This window comes from Exophiala viscosa (genome assembly GCF_022695815.1).
Source record: "Exophiala viscosa unplaced genomic scaffold EDD37scaffold_7, whole genome shotgun sequence".
In the NCBI taxonomy this organism is placed as follows: domain Eukaryota; kingdom Fungi; phylum Ascomycota; class Eurotiomycetes; order Chaetothyriales; family Herpotrichiellaceae; genus Exophiala; species Exophiala viscosa.
In genome coordinates, this window is record NW_026944359.1 from 1,307,756 (window position 1) to 1,327,809 (window position 20,054).

Genomic DNA, 20,054 nt, shown 5'->3' on the forward strand with positions numbered 1-20,054 from the left:
GGCGAGTATTTTTGCCCGCTTGCGTACACTGCCATCTCTCCTGGTACCATTGACCTTACAGTATACCTATATCATTGTCAATCACGCTGCGCACCTTTCCGTACTCAGCAAAACCGACCTTGTGATGGCTTCCGGTCGATAGTTGATAGCCGTCGTACCCTTTGTCATAACAACCACGTCCCCTGGCTTCCAACGCAATGGCAACGACGCGCCCCTCGTCAGGTGCCCGACGTAACCTCCTCTACCTCTCGCCGCTGCTCCTGGCCTCCTACGTGTCCGCTCATGGCGGCCACACCGATAAAATCCCAGAAGGGGAGGCGATCTCTCCAGATCCTCTCGATTCGCGGCTATGGGTCCACATCCTGCTCATGATATTGTCGTTTGGCTTGATCTTCCCTTACGGTATGGTACTGGGCATTATCAGGAGCAGATGGCATGTTCCTGTACAAATCGTCGGGACCGTTATTGCTACAGTGGCATACTTTCTTGGTCATATGCATAAGGGACGGCAGTTCGCGCATCCAAATATCCACGCCAGTTTCGCAAACAGTCTGGTCTTCATGTTGATCGTTCAAGTCGGACTCGGAGTCGGGCTTAAACTACACCTTGAGGACAAGAGTGGATGGATAGGAAGAGTGTTCGGAAGCAAAACAGGAAGAGGCGGCAGACGGATCGTGGTGATTGCCCATGGTTTGCTGGGCAAGGCTATGCCCGTGGTCTCTTGGACACAGATGCTGTTTGGCGGTATTGTGGCTATGGGTTATTGTCGAGGTGACCATCTCGGGCAATGTTTGGCCCACTTCATTATGGGATCTGCCTTCATCGCTTATGGCATAATAATGACCCTACTCCTACTCGTGGGTCAAGCATGGCTAAGAAAGACCGGTCGGAGCCAAGAATTCTTCGACAGTATCATCATCGCTGCATGGGGTTGTGTCAACACTTTCACCGAACATCGTTGGGGCCACCCGTGGGTGAAGAATGATCTGCAACATACAAGCATGGGCATTGTCTGGTGGTGTGCTGGTCTTTTGGGTGTCTGGCTTTCCCGATCAAGAACAGGACGACCGAAACGCAACCTCCTGCCAGGAATTGTCATCCTGCTGACCGGCTGGGCAATGAGTGCACATCCGCAAGATCTGCCTCTAAGTACTATGGTGCACTCCGTGTTTGGATACACGCTCATGGCGGCCGGAGCGACCAGGATCATCGAGATATCTTTCCTGCTCAGGGATAGCAGAGGAGGTGGCGAGGCTAACAGCTGGCAGCATCTTCCTCCCTTCGTAAGTTGTGTCTTAGCCCGTCGTGAATGCCCTCGCTGACGCGCTTCAAGCTTCTCTACGCATCCGGCTTCCTCTTTATGGGTGCCACTGAAGAGCAGATGAAACTGCTGTCGGAAGCTGATGTCACTCATGTTACCTATATTCTCATCCTTTATTCAGTTGCGTTCATGCTCTACCTCTTTGTCAACATCCTGCTCTATGTCTACGCAGCACACGCCTGGCCAGAAGACGAGAGTAATGGTACTCGCGGTAACCACCAGCGAGGCCGAAGCACGCTAAGCGCCAGCCATTCGAGGAAGGCCTCAACATTGAATTTGAATGGCAATGGAGTCATTCCTCGGCCAGCAAACGGATCTGTGAGGCTACCTAACCACCGCAACACGAACAGCCAACAAGTTAGAGATGCTGAGGAGTTTGAGCTCGAGGGACTGATCAGCGAAGGAGAGGAAGGGGACAGTCCACGGATAGCAAAGAAAGAAGCGGCGGTGTGAGCTGCTGTGTATGTTGCTTTTGGAGTATATCTTGCGGCATGACAGGGGTGAAATGAGGTCTACGTCGACATGACTGCATCTGACGGTCTGAGTAATTAAAATGCATAGTACATAAATATGATCATCAAAAGTCATGTCTCGCTTGCTAAAGATGCGTTTCTCGTACTGGTGATGGCTACCTCAATGGGAGCACCTTTTGAGGAAGCACGCTCTGCCTGCAGAGAGGGCATTCAGCCTTCTCCTTGACCCAATCTTGCACACAAGTCCAGCAGAAGACATGACCGCACGTGGTCGCACTAGGATCACGAAATGGTTCTAGACATAACGTACATTTCCGTTGCTGACCTTCCGGGATCCACGCCATGAGCTCCGAGTCCTTCAGGTCGTAACGTGCACCTTCAAGCACAGGAGTCGCAGTACTGGCTGACAGCCCTGGGGGGAGCTTGTGTGGCGTGTCCATATCCGCAAGCAGATGCGTAGGTGAGTAGCCCAGCGTCGACCCCAGCGGTATCTCGACACCCTTACCAACCATGGCCGTTGCCGATTGTTCGGCGTCGCCCATCATTGCCGTCTGGGCTGTGGCTTCATGGTACGTCTCCCGAACATGCAAGATTGACTGTACCGCCATCTGCAGCACCAGCAGCACGCCCAACACCTCGTATCCAACTCTTTGCTCGTCAGGCTTTATCTGCTTGGTGAACACGTATCGTAGCCGGAACAATCGTTTCGAAAGGTGGTAGTACGCTCCCGTGAAGTAAAAGGTCGTAAGACTGAGCGCGTATATGGGGTTCGGCGATGTAAAAGTATCGATGTGTTTCAGGATATATTCCTGGACCTTCAGCGCTCGTGTCTGTGCACTCGTTCCCCGCTGTTGGGCGTGCTCGACATTCCATTCCAGCTTACTGCGCAGTTTCCGTCTCAAGGCCGGCAACGTCTTCCCCAGCATCCAAGGCGCAAAAATGATGCTGGAAATGTATCCTACACGTCGACCTAGTCCGGCAAGTCGGAGAGTGTCGTCTTCCACCTGGATCACATCGCAGTATTCTTCGCCCAGTGTCCGGTTGCCCAGCAGAGTCGTCACGCATAGATAGAGAAGTTCGCTTAGGTGGTTGGTCGCATCGGAATACTTGTGCGCGAACCGGGCGCCGAGCAGCGCGCGTAGTATTGTGGAGGCTTGTGTAGAGAGTGTACCAGTGATGTAGGCGTCTTTCTGGTGTGTTCGGAGGATGTCTGGTGAGGTTGCGAATGGATACTCCATCGCTTGAGGGGAGGGCTGCAAGGCCATTATGGGCGACTCGGCCACTGCCGTCCGAGTGAAGTAGAGGTACGTCGAATTGAGAAGTCTATTGCATCCTACGTCGACTTATGGGATGGATTGTCGCATTTGCTGTTGGTCAAGATCGCTGCGATCACTAGCCAGCGCGCCGAGGTTCTGAAAACAATTGTGTTGCTGCTTTAGTGGTCACGAGCCGGCTGAGCCTCCTGAACGCCCCTTGTCAAGCAGCCTTCCTGAGTATTAAGACAGGCTTTTCCCTCGTAGCAGCTTCAGGTCTCGATGACAAGTTGCTTCGATTTCAGTATCACATCGTTTCGCACTATGAAATCAGAACTTGTTCCAGCGCAGGTCGATAAGTCTCAACGCCTGGGACGTCCAAACCTACTACCTTCGCGCCATCATCCCATCTCCGCAAGTTGGCCTTCTCGGCTGCCCATTTATCCCCCTGCCATTGGCGCACCTCCTCTTGACTCATTGGACCTCCTTGAAATATCAGACTCTCCTTGCTAGCCTCGCTCAAGGTATCATAATAACCTTTCTCCGTGGCACAAAGGTATCTCTTAGCAGGCACATGCGCCTCAACAAGCTCAGCGACTTTTGACGGAAAACCCAGTGCAAGCAGGTACTGAGCACCCAAGGTTTCATGAGAGATGCGTCCTACACTGTTAGTCGATCCCGAATCTTTGGTGTCGGTGCCCTCCTGGCGCATATCCTGAACCTTGCGGCCACCCAGAAGCTTTTCTGCCTCTGCCGCGGGCATGATTTGGCCAATGTCATGAAGCAGTGCAGCAACGACCGTCTGGGAGTCTGCAGAATTCTTTGCGGCGAGGTTTGCACACTGTAGCGAGTGTTCGATCTGTGAGACGGGTTCTCCAATATAGTCGCTTTGACCATACGAGCGAAGGATGTCGATGATAGCTAACGCAGTCTCGGCGGCCTTCGCATTCTGAGGGGACGGTTTCTCTCCGTCGAACTATCCAAGATAGGAATATTAGTGTCCCACAGCAAACAATGCTCCAGAGCGAACGCAGCATACCTCAAGCTGTTTTCCAGCGTCTACACTCAACATCGGGCTGCCAAACCCATATCTCAGGGCGCCCTCTTCGTACTGGTTGCCTTGCTTTCTGAGCTGCATTGGAGGCCAGATCACCTTCCGGTGTGCATAATACTCGTCATGGAGGTCGCCTTCTCGAGCACAGTTGTACGTGGCATAGATCGCCTTCCGGTCAACGTTACTATGGTTGGCACCGCTCCTATGGGCCAGGTACGACCCAAAGGCGAGCAATTGTCCTGACAAGTCAGTACAGATCTGTCACGAATGCGTGGGGTTGCCAGGACCGAGCCGTCGAACCTGTTTCCAGAAAGAGTGGCACAGTCTGACCGCTGTAGCTAGTCAGGTTCACGCAGATACCGTTCTTGTTGTCATTGCGTAGCCCTTCACACACAACGATATAATGTTGGCCTTTGGCACGGGGAAGCCATCAGCTCTACTGTACAGTGCTTCTGTCTTGCTGTCGAGGAATCCGCTGTCGTGAAGCAGCTTGACTTCGACCTGGTGCCTTCGATATACGCTCTGACAGACGGTGCCACTTCTTCTGGAAATAGGCTCGCAGTGAATGTCGGGTTTGGCTTGCACACATACCTGCCTCCAAGGTTACCGGCGTCCACTTTTGATTCTTGACCCATTCTGGCTCGATGCAGTTGTCTTTTCCAACCGGAACATCCATGTCATGGCTACCATCCACGACTTCTAGCCCTCCATTCGACATGTTGGATGGATCGACAGCAAGCAATATTGTTAAATGCTTGACGTTCTTGATGTGGGTGTACGCCGTCGAGTCGACGTGGGGTGCAAACCCACCTGTTAATTCCAGTAAGAGGAGAACACCTGTGACCATTTCAACAGCTGGACTCACCACTTCCCGCAAGTTTATAATTGATCTTTTCCTTAAACAGTGACATTTCTTCACCGGCCAACTCGCCGAGCAGACTCAGAAATTTCGATCCACGGAGGAGTCCATTGAACCCGGAGTGCGAGTTGGCATAGTTTTCTGTGCGGCACAAGACCTTCTTGCCCTTATCGTTGATTTCCTAAAGCAGTTTCAGCTTACATGATCGTCCAGCGGCTATACCGACAGATACCTCGTATGGCATCCATGGAGAGTCCTCATTTGTTGGCCAGTCGTGTACTTCTTGAGCCCAACCCCTGAGATCGGTGGTCTCTTCGGGCGAAAGCACATCGCGAAAAATCAGATAACCATGTTCGCGGAAGAACTGGCACTGCTCATGCGATAACATCATCGCCGTTCTGATCGCTTTGGACGTGATGTGGGTGTGCGGTGAAAGTCCGGTCTTGTCCAGTCCAGGGTGTCCACGGTACTAGACTTCTCAAAGTGCTTTACATGTATCTTCACTGCTCTTTCTGTCATGGGTGCGTGCAAAGATTTCAGCAGCCCAGAGGCGCGAATCCTCCAGGGTCTTTTGCATGTAGACCGATTCGTCTGACCGGGGCTCGCCCTCGGTTTCTAGCGGGCTATGTCGTGAAATGAGGCCATAAATCGCCGGTCTGACGAGCAAGTGTCGCCCTTCCTGCCGAAGTGGTGTTGAAATTGCCTTTTTGGTAGAGAAGATCCTCGATGCTTGCAACTCCGCATCCGAATCACCTTGTCTCAACTTGGCACGTGGTTAACCCCATGCTGAAGCATTCGGAATGTGGCGTTGCAAGAGGTTGCTGAACCTCGTCTCGAGTACTCGAACCACACTAACACAGGTCCACGTTCCCATACAACTGGCACTGGAGCATCATTGCACGTGGAAATTTGTCAAGGATTCTCATTTGCATCGCATCGGCCTTGATGGGATTGGCCACTACGATGCAACGATGTTCCCATGAGAGGAGCAGAGGAGATTTGCTTCTGGCGAGGGTATATCAGGTCGTGTTCTCCTCGCTTATCAGCATGGTCCCTCAACCGAAAACAAGTGTTCAGGCCAAACAATGGCTGCCGTTACCAACAAGTTCGACCCGTCTTACGAGGTTACAGGCAAGGACACCAACCTGACTCAACCCTCGAGCTCAGGGGATGAAGCAGAACTCGGAATAGAACCGGCAACTGTCGCCAAAATCACCAGGATCTCTTCTGTCGTTACGGTCTTGGTTGCCGGCCTTGCGTTGTTCAGTGATGGCTATAATGCTCAGATCATCGGGTCAGTCAATATAACAGGGGTACTCCTGTACATCATCTGACAACGTATTTGTAGTTACATGGAGCCACTCTTCACGGAACTCTACAAGGAGGGCATGTCATCCATCATCAAGACCAGGTTGTCCAATGCCTACCTCGTCGGCGAGATCTTCGGTATGCTCTTCTTCGGCTTTGTCATCGACAAAATAGGCAGGCGCAGCGGGATCGTATTTGCTACGTCCTTCTTGGTCCTTGGTGTTGTACTGGCCACTGCCGCGCATGGGACCACGGAGCTCGGTATGTTCTGGATGATGATTGTTGCTCGTGGTGTCGCGGGCTTCGGCGCCGGAGGTAAGTCGATGGATGCAGTATCCTGTCGAGTCGTCCTCTGATATGTATGGATAGGCGAGTACCCAACTTGCGGCACCGGTAGTGCCGAAGCCTCGGACGAGAGCGAGTTTGTTCGTCGCCGCAGAGGGTTCTTGGTCGCGGTTGCCACCGATTTCGCCATCGATTTGGGCTTCGTCGTTGCCGGAGTGGTTGCCCTCATTGTCATCGAAGCGTACAATGGCCACATTTCGTCGGGCATATGGAGAGTCTGCTTCGGTCTTGGGTTTGTCCTGCCAGTGGCGTTGTTCTTCTTCCGTATCCGGATGATCGAGTCTACACAATACCGCAAGCATGCGATCAAGAAGACTCTGCCTTACTGGCTGATCATCAAGCGCTATTGGAGACCTATGCTAGGTACCTCTTTGGCCTGGTTCTGCTACGACTTGTAAGTTGCATCTCTGGTACTATTTGCACTTCTAATGCCGGCGACAGTGTGACATACCCTTTTGGCATCTTTAGCTCAACCATCATCGGCCAGCTGAACCCTAACAATACCCTGATCCAGAATATCGGCTATGGAACTGTCAGTATTCTTTTCCTGAGAATCTGTGCCATTCAAGCACGAGTTTCTATCTATCCCTATTCTTCACGATAGAGCTTTCTGACAAAGTGTTATAGGTGGTCAACTGCTTCTATCTTCCTGGTGGGTGATTCTTGAAAAGTTGCCTTGTTGTTCTCTGAATCTTTACCTTGACCTTTCTCCCATGTTTTCACCACACGGGTTTTGGAGACTAACAATCCCAGGTTGTCTAGTAGGGGGATTACTCATGGATCGGATAGGTAGACGTCAAACGATGTGCCTGGGCGTGCGTCCATTGACCCCCTCCTTTTGATTGCATTCTTTTGCTGACATGAACAAAAGTTTATGTGCTGGGCAGTCCTTGGCTTCATCCTGGGCGGAGCTTTAGGTCCCATTCAATCAGTCTTCCCGCTCTTCGTGGTCCTGTATGGTATCTTCAACAGCTTTGGTGAAATGGGTCCTGGCGTTGCTACATTCCTGTGCGGCGCCGAAAGCTTCCCGACCCCCTTGCGGGGACACTTCCTGGGCTTTGCGGCTGCTGTTGGAAAGGCTGGTGCTGCTATCGGAACACAGGTCTTCACACCAATCCAGAACTCGTTCTCAGATGTTCAGAAGGGTACGCAAGCTGTCTTTCTCATTGGGGCCGGATTTGCTGCTGTGGGAGGCATTATCGCCTGGACACTGATCCCTGATCGTGACCGACAATTGGACAGTGAAGATATCAAGTTCAGGGAATACCTTGCGGCCCATGGTTATGAGGCGGACTTTGGCGAGTCGCTGATCCAGGAGGTGAAAACGACTTCTTTCCGGAAGGAGAGTCTGAAGACAACTTGATTTGATAGTATGGATGATCCTAGACGGCTAGCCCTGTGCGCTGCTGCGAGAAAAGCCTTTTCTAAAACCTAAGTAGGCTGGTTGAAAAAGGGGGTTTGCAAGATCGAGCCTGTTTCCAGAAAAACTTGACAGGGCGCACGTCGAAGACACTAAGTTCGTGGTCAAGCTGATTCACAACAGCGGATGCCTCGACAGCAACATAGAAGCACTGTACGGTAGAGCTGATGGCCTCCTCTCTGCCCAAGGCCAACGCTATGTCATCGTGTGTGAAGGGCTCTGGGATGACAACAAGGATGGTGCTCAGCCGAGTGATGATCACCACTAAAGCAGCAACACACTTAATTGTTTCTACCCCTGCCGTATCCAGTCCGCCCGCGTCCCTGGGCTCCGAATTCCACACGTCAACGCCTACCAATCTTCAATAGTGTCCTTCAACTTTTCAATGCCAACATCATTTTCCTATCTTTCTCCTTCTTGCGCGTGAATTTGAGCATGAGATATCCTGGGCACAATGGACGATGACCCGGCTGTCGAGCCTGAGGTCGATGCCTTCAGTTTAGTTCTTCCACTCCCTTACCGTGTTGCCATTATAATCGTCCTCGGTGTTTGGGCATGGGGTCTGAATCTGCATTACCTGCACCTGCTCAAGATTGTATGCTTGCAGACGCCCTTCGGGAAGACGCCGACTGACGACTACAGGACGTCCCCGCGCTCATTCGATATCCTGCGCGTCAAGCTCAGCATCATGTCCCTCATCACTATTCTACCTACCGGCTAGCGACACTCCTTTCGCTTCCGCTGGTAGGATCCCTCCTTCTCTTCTGGCTGGTAACACGAGGCAATGTTGAAGCTGCGCTATCATGGCAGATCCTGCCGCAGTCCTATCTTTTATTCCTCGCCTTCTGCATCATTGCGCCAGTCAAGCGCATGTCTCGATCCGGTCGTCTACACTTCTTGTCAACCTTAAAGAGAATCAGCGTGGGTGGACTCGCCGAGGTGCAAGATGGCAAATTCGGGGATATACTGCTGGCTGATGTTTTGACGAGCTACGCGAAGGTGCTGGGGGATCTTTTTGTCTCAACATGCATGGCAATTTCAAGAAAGACTACGAGCACGGCAAAACCAGACCGAGGATGTGGCGGAGCATATCTCGTCCCATTGATCATCAGCATACCGAGCATAATTCGACTTCGACAGTGTCTGATCGACTATCTGCGCGTCCGCAGGAACCGGACAGTTTCAACAGGTTGGGGAGGTCAACATCTGGCGAACGCATTGAAGTATTCCTCGGCCTTCCCAGTCATTCTCCTGAGCGCTCTGCAGCGAGGCTATGACCCTGCGACATTCCACATGAGTGAGACAGGGTTATTCAGACTATGGTAAGGACTAAATGCAGCCCTTCTTCTATCCTCTAACTTGTGCAGGTTGTTTTGCGTCTTCCTCAACTCCTTTTACTCCTTCTATTGGGACGTGGCGAAGGATTGGGATCTGTCGCTGTTCTCATCAGCCAGAGAAAGGAATGACCCCGAGCATCCCTACGGCCTCAGACGGTACAGATACTTCCATCCAAGGGAGGTGTATTATACGGCGATTGTCGTAGATCTGCTCTTGCGGTGTACTTGGAGTTACAAATTGTCGCCGCATCTTGACCATTTCAACGATCTGGAAGGAGCCATATTTCTGATGGAGCTCGCAGAAGTTGCGCGGCGATGGATGTGGATCTTCCTGCGTGTTGAGACTGAATGGGGTGAGTACTCTACCAAACTCTTCTTTCAATGTTGTTCGCTGACATTCTCAGTTCGTAACAACCGTGGACCTGCACCGGATGATGTACTACTGGGAGATTTTGGAGGCAAGGTGGACGAGGATTGAATAGTGCTGCTCTTTGCGCCATTTGGCCTGGTTAGCTAACATGCTCGAAGGATCAGGACCTCGAAAATAACGACGCCTCGAGTGTGTAATGATAAAATGTGAAGCAATTGAGTGGTGCGTTCCGCTTATAGACAAAAGAGTACGAAATGAGTGTACCATAGGAGATATGATGGTGACGTTGGTGGTCTGAAATTATGTGGTTTGCTACCACTATGGAATCAGATCCCCTGAATCCCCTGAACGCGTCTGTGCCGCGCGTATCATGCGCCAATGCAGGTACCGACTTGCCGAGTAATATTAGTGCGAGTCAAGCCCGGAGAATTTCACATGTGCAGCTTGTCAATTTGTTCCCCACCGCCACTTTTTCGTTGATGCCAAAATGTCCAAAAGCTATGTTGAATAACTTGAGTTGAGCTTCCTCTGAATCGGACTGCAGCTCACCACCAACTATCACCATGGCGAATCTTCACCCAGAGTCCACTGAGGACTTTGAGTTCATTGAAACTCCAGCTGCACCTACGGCTCAACCAGCAGCAGACTGCGGCGTCCGTACCACTGCCGTATGTTGATGCCTGAATACCCTACCAATGGCAGAAATACTTACAATGATCAGTACCCTGCCATCAAGAATGCACCACTACCAGCTGATGCCTCTGGAAGCGACACCTTCAATAACTATGTTCTCTTCGGCTTGTTGTTCATCATTCCTGCCTACCTTGCCAGACAACTCCACGGTGGCTTCTACACCACCATCTTCCTGGCGTCCCTGACCTCGATACCGATCTTGATGGTTTTTTGGACCGTCGTCTCCTCAATCTCCCCTCGTAAAAACGAGAAGGCTCGCTATCCCGGCCGACCGGTTGAGCACTATCTGCACTTCCATGAAGAGGAGGATCGGGCAAGATACCATGGCAAGAACCGTATTCCTATGGAGACCTTCCACGAAATGTATTTTGATGGAAAGGTCTCTTTCAAAGGGGACTGCTTGGACGTTATGGAGTATAGGCACGACTGGGCCAGCTTCAGGTTCACATTGGGCCTGTTCCACCATTTCTTCACTGGATTCATCCCCGAAGCCATTATGCACACTCGATCCCAAGATGAAGAGCAAGTCCGTGACCACTACGATCGTGGAGATGATTTCTACAGCTGGTTCCTTGGGCCGCGGATGATCTACACTTCTGGCATCATCTCAGACATCAATCGAGAGGAGTCACTTGAACAACTGCAGGATAACAAGCTCGCCATTGTGTGCGAGAAGATTGGTCTTGAACCAGGCGACAAGATGCTGGATATTGGCTGCGGCTGGGGTACTCTGGCCAAATACGCCAGTGTCAACTATGGCGCTCACGTTACAGGCGTCACGCTCGGACGGAATCAGACGGCCTGGGGTAACAATGGCCTCAGAAAGTCAGGCATTCCTGAGAGCCAGAGCCGGATCGAGTGTATGGACTACCGCGATATCGCAGTCCCGGAAGGTGGATACAAACGCATCACTTGCCTGGAGATGGCAGAACACGTTGGTGTCCGTCACTTTGGCTCGTTCCTTGCGCAGGTGAACAACATGCTCGATGATGACGGAGTCTTCTTCTTGCAAATTGCCGGTCTCCGCAAATCGTGGCAATACGAAGATCTCGTCTGGGGTTTGTTCATGAATAAATATGTCTTCCCTGGTGCAGACGCTTCGACACCATTGGGTTTTGTCATCGACAAGCTCGAAGGTGCGGGTTTTGAGGTCAAGGGTGTGGACACCATTGGAGTTCACTATTCAGCAACCCTGTGGAAGTGGTACCGCAACTGGATTGCCAACCAGGACAAGGTGAAGGCCAAGTATGGTGTCCGCTGGTATCGTATCTGGGAGTACTTCCTTGCATACTCCACGATCATTTCTCGTCAAGGTAGTGCGACCTGCTTCCAGATCACCCTTGTGAAGAATCTGAATAGCACCCACCGTATCGAAGGTATTGCCACCCAGTTTGGACTGACAGGAGCATTGCATACTGGGAGAGCGGTGGTGGAGGCCTCGGCCTCGAAGAGCGGGATGAACGGGCATAGTCTCAAGCTATAGGTCGAGCATGTTGGAGCATCGGTGGAATAATGATCTCGTACCTGGCGAGACAGGAAGTTGGGCTACATGTGGTTAGATATGACACCCTCGAAGACTGCAAAAGAGGGTAAAAAGATGATTGTGCAGATCCAAGGACAGATCCGTCGCTTTGCTTGGTCATTGACTGCACGAGGTTAGAACATAACATGATATGGACGAGTTGCCTCTTGTACAGTAGGCGCACGTATCGTGCATGTTTGGCAAGCCCGTATCCGGAAAGGTGGCGCTGTTGGCCCATGGAGCATCAGATGGAAGTCGTTCCTCGTTCTTTGTCCATTGCTCGTCGCATATAGTTGTGATATCGGTCATCGTTGACACCATGTGGACTGCTACATCCATGAACATACCTCAACGATCTGTTGTTGGAGTTCAACTGCTACCAAGTCGGCTCAGATGTTGATGCATATTGGGTGTGATGTTCTATAGACGATGCCACTTTCTCCTTCACACGCTCGATTTGCTGGCATGGGATGTGCCACCGGATATCGGCACGCGCAAGGGAGCACGGGGTTCAAAAGCACGGACGAGAACGAAGCATAGACACGAGGCTAGGACGGACATTCGCCACTACAACCACACCGCTGTGACCATTGCCAGACGTTTCTTCTGATCAGCAACCGAAGAAAAGCAGGATGAAGCGAGCGCGCATATCGCTGAAAAGGAACGTCGAGACGGAGAGCCTTGTCCGCATCTCTTTTGTTGTGTATTGCAGATTTCCACAATCATCAGGACCATGGAGTGGACCCGTGGCAAACCCTTGAGGTGATGTACGGAGGACAAGAAAACGGCTTTTTCATCGACGTAGGACAAGACTCGATGGCTCCGGTGGTCGACGCAGGCGAGAAAGGACTCCAGGGGCACCGGTGATGTCGTCAACCGCAGATCACGAGAACTAGATGAACGCATCAACTGTATGGGAGGCGTTGCTGATCACATGGAAACCGCGATGTGTCAATTGGTCACGATAGAGCCAAAAGAGGCGATCCGGTTCCATGAGACAGATCAGACCACGACAACCTATCTGATGACTTGCTGTGATGATTGTGAGAATAAGTTCTTCCGAGATTGTGATGACGCGGAGCCTTTCGAGATGGTCTAGCATCTAGACGATCGAAAACTGAATGTACCGCGTTCGAGATTCAGTGATAATCATTGAGCCGCAAAAGGGTCTTTGCGGTGGATGTTTGACAACTATTCATCACGAATCCATAACGTTCACAGTCCGCGCTATTTGATATGTTGACAATGAGTAATAGCTGTCGCAGTCCACTTTCCAGTGTATCCAGACCCTAGAGTATCCAGATTACGAAGTCGAAAGGGTACCTGGTACTAGATGAACCAATGTTCCGGTTCGTACCCACTCCTTTTCTCGGAAGAGGAAAAATTTGTTGTGTCTACTTTCGATATGGTGTTGACGAACTCACCTGCCGGAATATTATTTCGTGTCTGTCATGCCGCCCTGCCCTCTGCCGTCTTCAGCTGCTGGAAGGGGGGTATAAGGTTGTAGCATGACCACAGGTGAGACTTCGGCAGCGTGCAGAACCTTCCGAGTACGAAGGGACGCTAAAAAGAACCATACAGTAGCAAGGGAGGGCTGAGAAAGAAAAAAAAAGGAATCCATTTATTCCAGGTGCAACTCTCTCTCTCTCTCTCTCTCTCTCTCTGTGTACGAGTGAACCTCTGACAATTGAATGAGTCTAAGATTTGGTATTGAGAAGGCTTGGCTCGAAAGTTGAATGTCGTTGAATTAGAACCAATCAAGCATAAACGTGGGTGAAGCTTGACTTGTGACTAGCCGGCACGTGCCCTGTCGACTTCGGACTATTAGACACGAATTCAGCATCAAGCCCGCTTTCCGCCATCTAGTCCATCCTGTAAGCTGTCGCCATCCACCAAAGGCACAGACTGGCATGGACTGGCCCGGGCATGCCACCAATTTCCTTTTCTCGTTGGTTGTCGAGGCGCCGCCACTTTCTTCCAGGCACGTTTCCTTTTGCTGCGCCCGTCGCGTTTGCCCGACTGGACATCAAAATCTTCATCTCTCAGTCCGTTGCCTAACAGGACGGGGCCGGCTGACTCGTTGAATGGCAAGGCTCGATGGCTAGACCTGAAAATTTCCCAAATGTCAATCGTTCAAACCACGTTGATGGTAGCATACGACACAAGCATACCGCACGAACGAACCCAAAGGAAAACCCGCATAATTAGAGCCTCGGCATGCTTGAGCCTTTGAGGCCGTGTCATCCTGCAGCAATGACACCCCAGGTCTTCCCCTGCTCGCCTCTGCGATCTCGATTGGGCTTTTGCTGACGTCCCGATTCGATAGCTGCTCAGCGGCAGACATCCTGAAATGGGCATCTGGAGAAGAGGCAATTTGCAGATCTGGATCGGAAAAAGATACGCATCTCGACGTCCTTCTTTCGTCTTTAGGGCATCTTCAACAGCAATCATGATCGTGAAATCAGCCGCAACTGCGCCCAGAGCGTTAGGCTATCAGGCTGGGCGCACGTTCCCTTGATGCTCATCCTGGTTTGTCCTGGGCGCCGTCCTCGCACTGATCACAACCGGTCTTGGAAAAAGTAACACTACACTGCTTGGCTCCATGGGTTCGAAGGCTTCTCGAACAAAGTGGCCCCTCGGAGCGAGCAATCCATCGTCACCCTCCGTGAAAGCTACGCGTTCCCGACCCCTGCTTAAGCTTTCATTGGTACATGACCCTCCCAAGCTAGTTCTCGGGCCAAGAGCACTTCGTCCCAGACTTGTCGACTTCTTCTGATCCAGATCCAAGACGTCGCTTGCCTTCGGTTCATGCCCACAGTGACTTTGTCCTTATGGCCAGCGCCTGCGTGCCCCTGTCAGCTTCTTTCATTGGCCTTGCATAACGTCGAAATCCGGCCCTTGTCAAAATTTTTAGTGCCATCGCAAACTTCGCCTTCAGGTCTCCACCACATCTGTTTGGCTCATGGTGCCACCCATGCCAGGAAGGTATATGTAGCACACGCCTGCCGGCTTGGACACAGCGTCTTGACCTTTTCTTCGCACACCTCGCTGCAAGAAGCAAGCCTCCTTGTTGATCTTCATTGGACTTTACTTGGTCCAACATCTTAGACGGCAACACTCTTGTGACAAGTTGCTTGCCCGTCATGGCCCACCTTAACAAGACTTCCGGCGGAAATTCCGCGTTCCACAACTTCAACAACGATTTTGCCCACATTCAAGACCCCAATGAACGTCGGCGACTTGCTCTCGCTGAGATTGACAACGCAAAGTTTGGTTGGTATCATATTCGAGGTCAGTGTTCTTCTCTGCGAAAGATTGCGTTATGTTACAACTTGCTGACACCTTGCAGCCATCGTGGTCGCCGGTATTGGTTTCTTCACCGATGCCTACGATATCTTCGCCATCAACTTGGTTACTCCCATGCTTGGTGTTGTGTACTGGCAAGGCTCCCACTGGGGCAAACTGGAAGGCAAAATCCCCTCCAACTCTGATACCGCAATCAAGGTCGCAACATCTGGTGGTACTGTCATTGGTCAAGTCACCTTTGGATGGTTGGCCGATGTCGTCGGTCGAAAGAGAATGTACGGTCTCGAGCTCATTATCATCATCTTCGCAACTCTGGCACAGTCTCTTTCCGCACCTTCGCCTGCCATGTCTGTCGTCGGCATCATCATCTTCTGGCGTGTGCTTATGGGTGTTGGTATCGGTGGTGACTATCCTCTGTCTTCCATCATCACTTCTGAGTAAGTCATCGGGAACACCGTGTTGAGTTGCCTTTGCTAACTGTCATTGTAGATTCGCTACTACCAAGTGGAGAGGTGCCATGATGGGTTCTGTCTTTGCCATGCAGGGGATTGGCCAATTCGCCGCGGCCATCGTTGCTCTCATTTGCGTTTCTGGCTTCAAGGAGTCCCTAGAGACCGCCAAGACCGTTGCCCACTGCGACGGTGTCTGCCAGCTTGCCGTCGACAAGATGTGGCGTATCATCATCGGTTTCGGTGCTGTTCCTGGCTGCATTGCCCTGTACTTCCGTCTCACCATTCCGGAGACTCCTCGTTACACTTTCGATGTCGCTCGCGATTCCGAGAAGGCTGTCGCTGACGTCAAGGCCTACCACAACGGTTCAAGCGAGGGCAAGCCCGACGAGGTCAGCCGTGCCGCTGTCTTGCAAGATTCGCGTACCCGCCTAGACACACCCAAGGCCTCTTGGGGAGATTTCTGGAGACATTATGGCCAGTGGAGACACGGAAAGGTTCTTCTCGGGACTGCTGGTTCTTGGTTCTTCCTCGATGTCGCCTATTACGGTCTTTCTCTCAATAACTCTACCATTCTTACGGCCATTGGCTTTGCCTCTGGTTCCACTGTCTACAAGACCTTCTACAACACCGCCGTTGGCAACTTGATCATTGTCTGCGCTGGTGCCATTCCTGGCTACTGGGTCACCGTTGCGACTGTCGATACCATTGGACGCAAACCTATTCAGTTCATGGGTTTCTCCATGTTGACCATCATCTTCGTCATCATTGGTTTCGCCTACCACAAGCTCGGAGAACATGGTCTTCTGGCTTTGTACGTTATCGCTCAATTCTTCTTCAACTTTGGACCTAACGCCACCACCTTCATCGTCCCTGGTGAATGTTTCCCCACTCGATACCGTTCCACCTCGCACGGTCTGTCCGCCGCTTCTGGAAAAGTCGGTGCTATCATCGCTCAGTGTGTGTTCGGACCTCTCAAGGTCCGGGGTCACGTCACCACTGCCAACCCAACCCCTTGGTTGCCTCACATCATGGAGATTTTCGCCCTCTTCATGCTTTGCGGTGTGTTCACCACTCTCTTGATCCCCGAGACCAAGCGCAAGACTCTTGAGGAGCTTGCTGGCGAAGTACCTGGCACTAAGAACTACGACGCCACCTCCTCAGGTCACAACAGGAAGGATTCTTACGTGCCTGCAAACCAGGGTTTGACCAGCGAGGAGGCTGCTGAGAAGAGCGTTTAAAAGCTTTCTGGTCATCATGGCCTAGCTTGTTTTGCTATACAACTTTCATGGTGTCTTTTTGACCATTGTATGTGGTTAGCCCGAATGTAGACTTAATACACTTGAACTGATAAAACAGGAAATGGCTTCTTCTTGACTATTGATTAGATCGTCTCCCGAGTGTCCCATCCACCACCGCTTGTCAGTGCTCACATTCTTTTGTCACCTGCGACTTCTTGCACCGTGTAGTCCGTACCGGGTGCCATCCTTGCGACACTATGCGGCTGGTCGTTGAAATACAAAACCAACGACCACATGCATGTTTGTTCTACCTCGATTGAAGGATGGGGAGACTTCGAGGTAAACATCCATCAAGAGGTGTCTTGCAAACAAACTTCACTTGGTAGTCGATATACCCCGAGTATGGAAAGTCGCCAGTAGATCCAGAGAAGGCTTCACTGAAATCAAGCTCGGATCTTGGCATGCGACCGAGCTGAACATAGCGAGGCATGTATGGTATCGAATTAATTGATTATACCATCGTGCGAGATCGACCCATGAGTGGTACTAAGGGTGGTCGACCTGCACTGAGGCTCCGTTGTCCTGCCGAAGGATTTCCACGCACGACACGTAACAAGGCTTGCTGTTTCGCAATCCTTCGGATGATGCTGCTTTTGGTGACCTCTGTCATGTGACCTGGAATGATCAAAGCGGCGGTGCCAAGCTTGCCCCGGTTTCCCCGAGGCAGAAGCTTCAACTTCGTTCCGCCTTCTTAAGTTGCTAACAAAATCTCACACAGCATTGCATGGTAGACGTAGGCCGGTTTACCAGATTGGTTGCTGGTCCTTATCAGCATGATTGCATTATACACGTTCATTGGACGATTCTCACTCATCCGAGGGATTCCAACGGAGGAGACCTGGAGACGCAACATCATCAGTTCTGCAGGTTGTTCCCAGGGCCAAGGAGCTACGGCCTTGTCCAAGCCTTGGTATGCAGGTAGGCGTCAATGCCATTGGACTGGAAGCGCCGCTTCTCTACCGCCAAGGCTGAGTATGACCTTGACGGTGGAGGAATGGTCTTGCATTGCACCGTGGCCAAGACTGCCGTTATCTGATCTGATCCGTTTCATGTCTGGCCTGCCCTCGGTGCGAGAAGTAAGCCCCATCCAACCATCCCGCAAATCATACACTACCTTGCCGGATGCAACTCAGGTACATTAGTCCACGTTCTCGAACGTTGAACACCATTCGCTCGCTCTGCAAACCGAGTCCAGCTTTTCAGGTGCTTAGCATGACCAAGGCGGAGCTGCTGCAAGGTATGACCGATTGACTCTCTCGTGTTCATCCGATCCGAGGTCGTGGAAGCCTGAGTTTCAATACAAGTACCCAGTTGAGCAATTGCATCCTGACGATGGCTTCACGTGCTGGCAGGGGTAGGTCATTCCCGCTGACTAGGCGGTATTTGGAGCTTGAAATAGCTTGACTAGCTTGACGATGATAGCTAGCTCGAAGCTCAAGCTTGCAGCTTTAGCTCAAAGCTCGGTCTGTACCTCGACTACAAAGTGTTCGCTCAGCGCACGAGCATACCACTCGTGCTCCTTTCCACTCTCCAGTCGGCCCAGCAGATACCGGGATCCAGCAAGCTACAGCTCTACCCTTCACCATGCGCACGACAATCAGCACCATTGCCCTGACGGCTCTGCTGGTAGAGCTTGCTGTTGCAGCCCCCACCTACAGTGGCCACACTGATCGTATCCCATACACAGCGAAAGATGACTACTATATTTCGTTAGGACCAAGACCCTACTATATTATTCAGAACATGACCGATGGCCCCCTCAAGCAAAAGCTGGAGTCATGCGAGAACGGGCCTTTCGGCATCACGACCTGGAGTATCGGACATAGGTATAGCCCATTCAAGTGATGGTTCCTGTGAATTTTCATGCTTACTTTCCAAGGGGTGGCGGCACTCTTATGATCCCCGAGGAGTCTGTCGAGTCGACAATGGCTGGTGCACGCATGGGAGCTGGTATCCTTGAGTGTGACACGGCCCTGACTTCGGATCTGGGCTTGGTTTGCCGACACTCAATCTGCGATCTGCACACGACCACCGACATCCTCCTCAGACCAGAACTTGCTGCGAAATGCCACACGCCATTTAGCCCAGCTAATGCAACCCATGCTGCTACCGCTCTTTGCTGCACAACCGACATCACCAAGGATGAGTTCATGTCGCTTTGCTCCAAGATGGACGGGTCCAACTCCAGTGCCACGACCCCAGCGGCCTACCAACATGGTGTGCCATTCTTTCGCACCGAACTCTACGACACTTGTGCCCAGCCCATGTCCCTCGACAGCTACATCGATTTGGTAGACAGCCTTCCAGGTTACCGCAACTTTACCCCCGAATTGAAGACACCACCCTCCCAGGTTCCAATGCCATTCAAAGGCTACACTCAAGCCCAATATGCTCGCGATTTCATGCAAACCTTTATCAACCACGGCATCGACCCCAGCCGCGTGTGGCCGCAGTCCTTCACGCCAGCCGATGTTTATCTCTGGTTGAACGAGTACCCGGCATTCGGAAAGCAAGCTGTTTTCCTCGATGAGGATGGAGATGACCCGGCAAACTGGACCACTGCCGTGAACCGACTTCCCGCCTTGAAGGCCTCTGGCGTCAACATTATCTCTCCTCCCATCAACTACTTGCTTGCTGTTGCTGCCGACAACAAGACTATTGTACCCTCGGACTATGCTATTACCGCAAAGAATGCCGGACTCGACATCATCGCCTGGTCCTTCGAGCGTTCGGGGCCTTTGACTCGCGTGAAGGCAGATGACGACTACTACTACACTTCCATTGCGGATGCTGTTCATTACGACGGTCAACTGTATGAGGTGCTCGACATCATGGGCCGTGACATTGGGATCAAGGGCATGTTCGCTGATTGGTCGGCCACCGTTACCTATTATGCGAACTGCATGGACCTCAAAGGGCCAGGTAATAACTAGTCGGACATACGACAAAAAGGCAAGTTCATGATATCTGGCGACCCCTTCAATGAGGTAAAGTGGTGGTAACACAATAGTAATCACATAAATGTACATAGACGCTCATAAAC

At 51.7% G+C, this 20,054-nt stretch overlaps 8 protein-coding genes across 8 annotated transcripts; 6 read left to right on the forward strand and 2 right to left on the reverse strand.

Annotated features, from left to right (window-relative positions):
* The first annotated feature begins 26 nt into the window (after nucleotides 1-26).
* EDD37DRAFT_634346 (uncharacterized protein) lies at nucleotides 27-1,861 on the forward strand. Its single transcript, XM_062816855.1, has 2 exons — nucleotides 27-1,283; nucleotides 1,334-1,861. The coding sequence occupies exons 1-2, from the start codon at nucleotides 198-200 to the stop codon at nucleotides 1,772-1,774; spliced, it is 1,527 nt and encodes a 508-aa protein (XP_062669202.1). The 5' UTR covers nucleotides 27-197; the 3' UTR covers nucleotides 1,775-1,861.
* Nucleotides 1,862-3,167, reverse strand: EDD37DRAFT_579875 (Pex12 amino terminal region-domain-containing protein). Its single transcript, XM_062814408.1, has one exon. The coding sequence runs from the start codon at nucleotides 3,057-3,059 to the stop codon at nucleotides 1,950-1,952; it is 1,110 nt and encodes a 369-aa protein (XP_062669203.1). The 5' UTR covers nucleotides 3,060-3,167; the 3' UTR covers nucleotides 1,862-1,949.
* Nucleotides 3,168-5,488, reverse strand: EDD37DRAFT_465206 (uncharacterized protein). The gene is made up of 5 exons (XM_062813014.1): nucleotides 5,193-5,488; nucleotides 4,967-5,141; nucleotides 4,693-4,911; nucleotides 4,087-4,340; nucleotides 3,168-4,023 (listed from the first exon to the last, which is right to left on the reverse strand). Exons 1-5 carry the CDS (start codon nucleotides 5,349-5,351, stop codon nucleotides 3,370-3,372), a joined length of 1,461 nt encoding a protein of 486 aa, XP_062669204.1. The 5' UTR covers nucleotides 5,352-5,488; the 3' UTR covers nucleotides 3,168-3,369.
* Nucleotides 5,489-6,045: 557 nt separating this feature from the next.
* EDD37DRAFT_566117 (putative metabolite transport protein) lies at nucleotides 6,046-7,976 on the forward strand (the record flags this gene model as incomplete). The annotated part of the gene is made up of 7 exons (XM_062814082.1): nucleotides 6,046-6,254; nucleotides 6,309-6,583; nucleotides 6,638-7,007; nucleotides 7,055-7,145; nucleotides 7,241-7,265; nucleotides 7,367-7,428; nucleotides 7,485-7,976. 7 exons carry the CDS (start codon nucleotides 6,046-6,048, stop codon nucleotides 7,974-7,976), a joined length of 1,524 nt encoding a protein of 507 aa, XP_062669205.1.
* A 384-nt stretch (nucleotides 7,977-8,360) lies between these two features.
* Nucleotides 8,361-10,149, forward strand: EDD37DRAFT_634359 (EXS family-domain-containing protein). The gene is made up of 4 exons (XM_062816856.1): nucleotides 8,361-8,628; nucleotides 8,676-9,355; nucleotides 9,401-9,723; nucleotides 9,775-10,149. The coding sequence occupies exons 1-4, from the start codon at nucleotides 8,488-8,490 to the stop codon at nucleotides 9,846-9,848; spliced, it is 1,218 nt and encodes a 405-aa protein (XP_062669206.1). The 5' UTR covers nucleotides 8,361-8,487; the 3' UTR covers nucleotides 9,849-10,149.
* A 154-nt stretch (nucleotides 10,150-10,303) lies between these two features.
* EDD37DRAFT_565879 (cyclopropane-fatty-acyl-phospholipid synthase) lies at nucleotides 10,304-11,916 on the forward strand (the record flags this gene model as incomplete). Its single annotated transcript, XM_062814075.1, has 2 exons — nucleotides 10,304-10,408; nucleotides 10,462-11,916. The coding sequence occupies 2 exons, from the start codon at nucleotides 10,304-10,306 to the stop codon at nucleotides 11,914-11,916; spliced, it is 1,560 nt and encodes a 519-aa protein (XP_062669207.1).
* Nucleotides 11,917-14,752: 2,836 nt separating this feature from the next.
* On the forward strand, nucleotides 14,753-17,195 carry EDD37DRAFT_465259 (MFS transporter). The gene is made up of 3 exons (XM_062813015.1): nucleotides 14,753-15,246; nucleotides 15,305-15,698; nucleotides 15,751-17,195. Exons 1-3 carry the CDS (start codon nucleotides 15,099-15,101, stop codon nucleotides 16,949-16,951), a joined length of 1,743 nt encoding a protein of 580 aa, XP_062669208.1. The 5' UTR covers nucleotides 14,753-15,098; the 3' UTR covers nucleotides 16,952-17,195.
* A 1,400-nt stretch (nucleotides 17,196-18,595) lies between these two features.
* Nucleotides 18,596-19,944, forward strand: EDD37DRAFT_658552 (glycerophosphoryl diester phosphodiesterase; the record flags this gene model as incomplete). Its single annotated transcript, XM_062818982.1, has 2 exons — nucleotides 18,596-18,837; nucleotides 18,891-19,944. The coding sequence occupies 2 exons, from the start codon at nucleotides 18,596-18,598 to the stop codon at nucleotides 19,942-19,944; spliced, it is 1,296 nt and encodes a 431-aa protein (XP_062669209.1).
* Between the last annotated feature and the right edge of the window lie 110 nt (nucleotides 19,945-20,054).

What these genes read in the sequence shown, in the direction of transcription:
- EDD37DRAFT_465206 (XM_062813014.1), bottom strand. Translation starts at nt 5,351, where the DNA reads ATGATGTTATCGCATGAGCAGTGCCAGTTCTTCCGCGAACATGGTTAT. An exon ending in TTATAAACTTGCGGGAAGTG is followed by an intron (nt 4,912 to 4,966) that starts GTGAGTCCAGCT and finishes TGGAATTAACAG; the next exon opens with GTGGGTTTGCACCCCACGTC. An exon ending in GCCGGTAACCTTGGAGGCAG is followed by an intron (nt 4,341 to 4,692) that starts GTATGTGTGCAA and finishes CTGACTTGTCAG; the next exon opens with GACAATTGCTCGCCTTTGGG.
- EDD37DRAFT_634346 (XM_062816855.1), top strand. Translation starts at nt 198, where the DNA reads ATGGCAACGACGCGCCCCTCGTCAGGTGCCCGACGTAACCTCCTCTAC. An exon ending in GGCAGCATCTTCCTCCCTTC is followed by an intron (nt 1,284 to 1,333) that starts GTAAGTTGTGTC and finishes ACGCGCTTCAAG; the next exon opens with CTTCTCTACGCATCCGGCTT.
- EDD37DRAFT_634359 (XM_062816856.1), top strand. Translation starts at nt 8,488, where the DNA reads ATGGACGATGACCCGGCTGTCGAGCCTGAGGTCGATGCCTTCAGTTTA. An exon ending in ACCTGCACCTGCTCAAGATT is followed by an intron (nt 8,629 to 8,675) that starts GTATGCTTGCAG and finishes TGACGACTACAG; the next exon opens with GACGTCCCCGCGCTCATTCG. An exon ending in ACAGGGTTATTCAGACTATG is followed by an intron (nt 9,356 to 9,400) that starts GTAAGGACTAAA and finishes TAACTTGTGCAG; the next exon opens with GTTGTTTTGCGTCTTCCTCA.
- EDD37DRAFT_465259 (XM_062813015.1), top strand. Translation starts at nt 15,099, where the DNA reads ATGGCCCACCTTAACAAGACTTCCGGCGGAAATTCCGCGTTCCACAAC. An exon ending in TGGTTGGTATCATATTCGAG is followed by an intron (nt 15,247 to 15,304) that starts GTCAGTGTTCTT and finishes GACACCTTGCAG; the next exon opens with CCATCGTGGTCGCCGGTATT. An exon ending in TCTTCCATCATCACTTCTGA is followed by an intron (nt 15,699 to 15,750) that starts GTAAGTCATCGG and finishes CTGTCATTGTAG; the next exon opens with ATTCGCTACTACCAAGTGGA.
- EDD37DRAFT_579875 (XM_062814408.1), bottom strand. Translation starts at nt 3,059, where the DNA reads ATGGCCTTGCAGCCCTCCCCTCAAGCGATGGAGTATCCATTCGCAACC.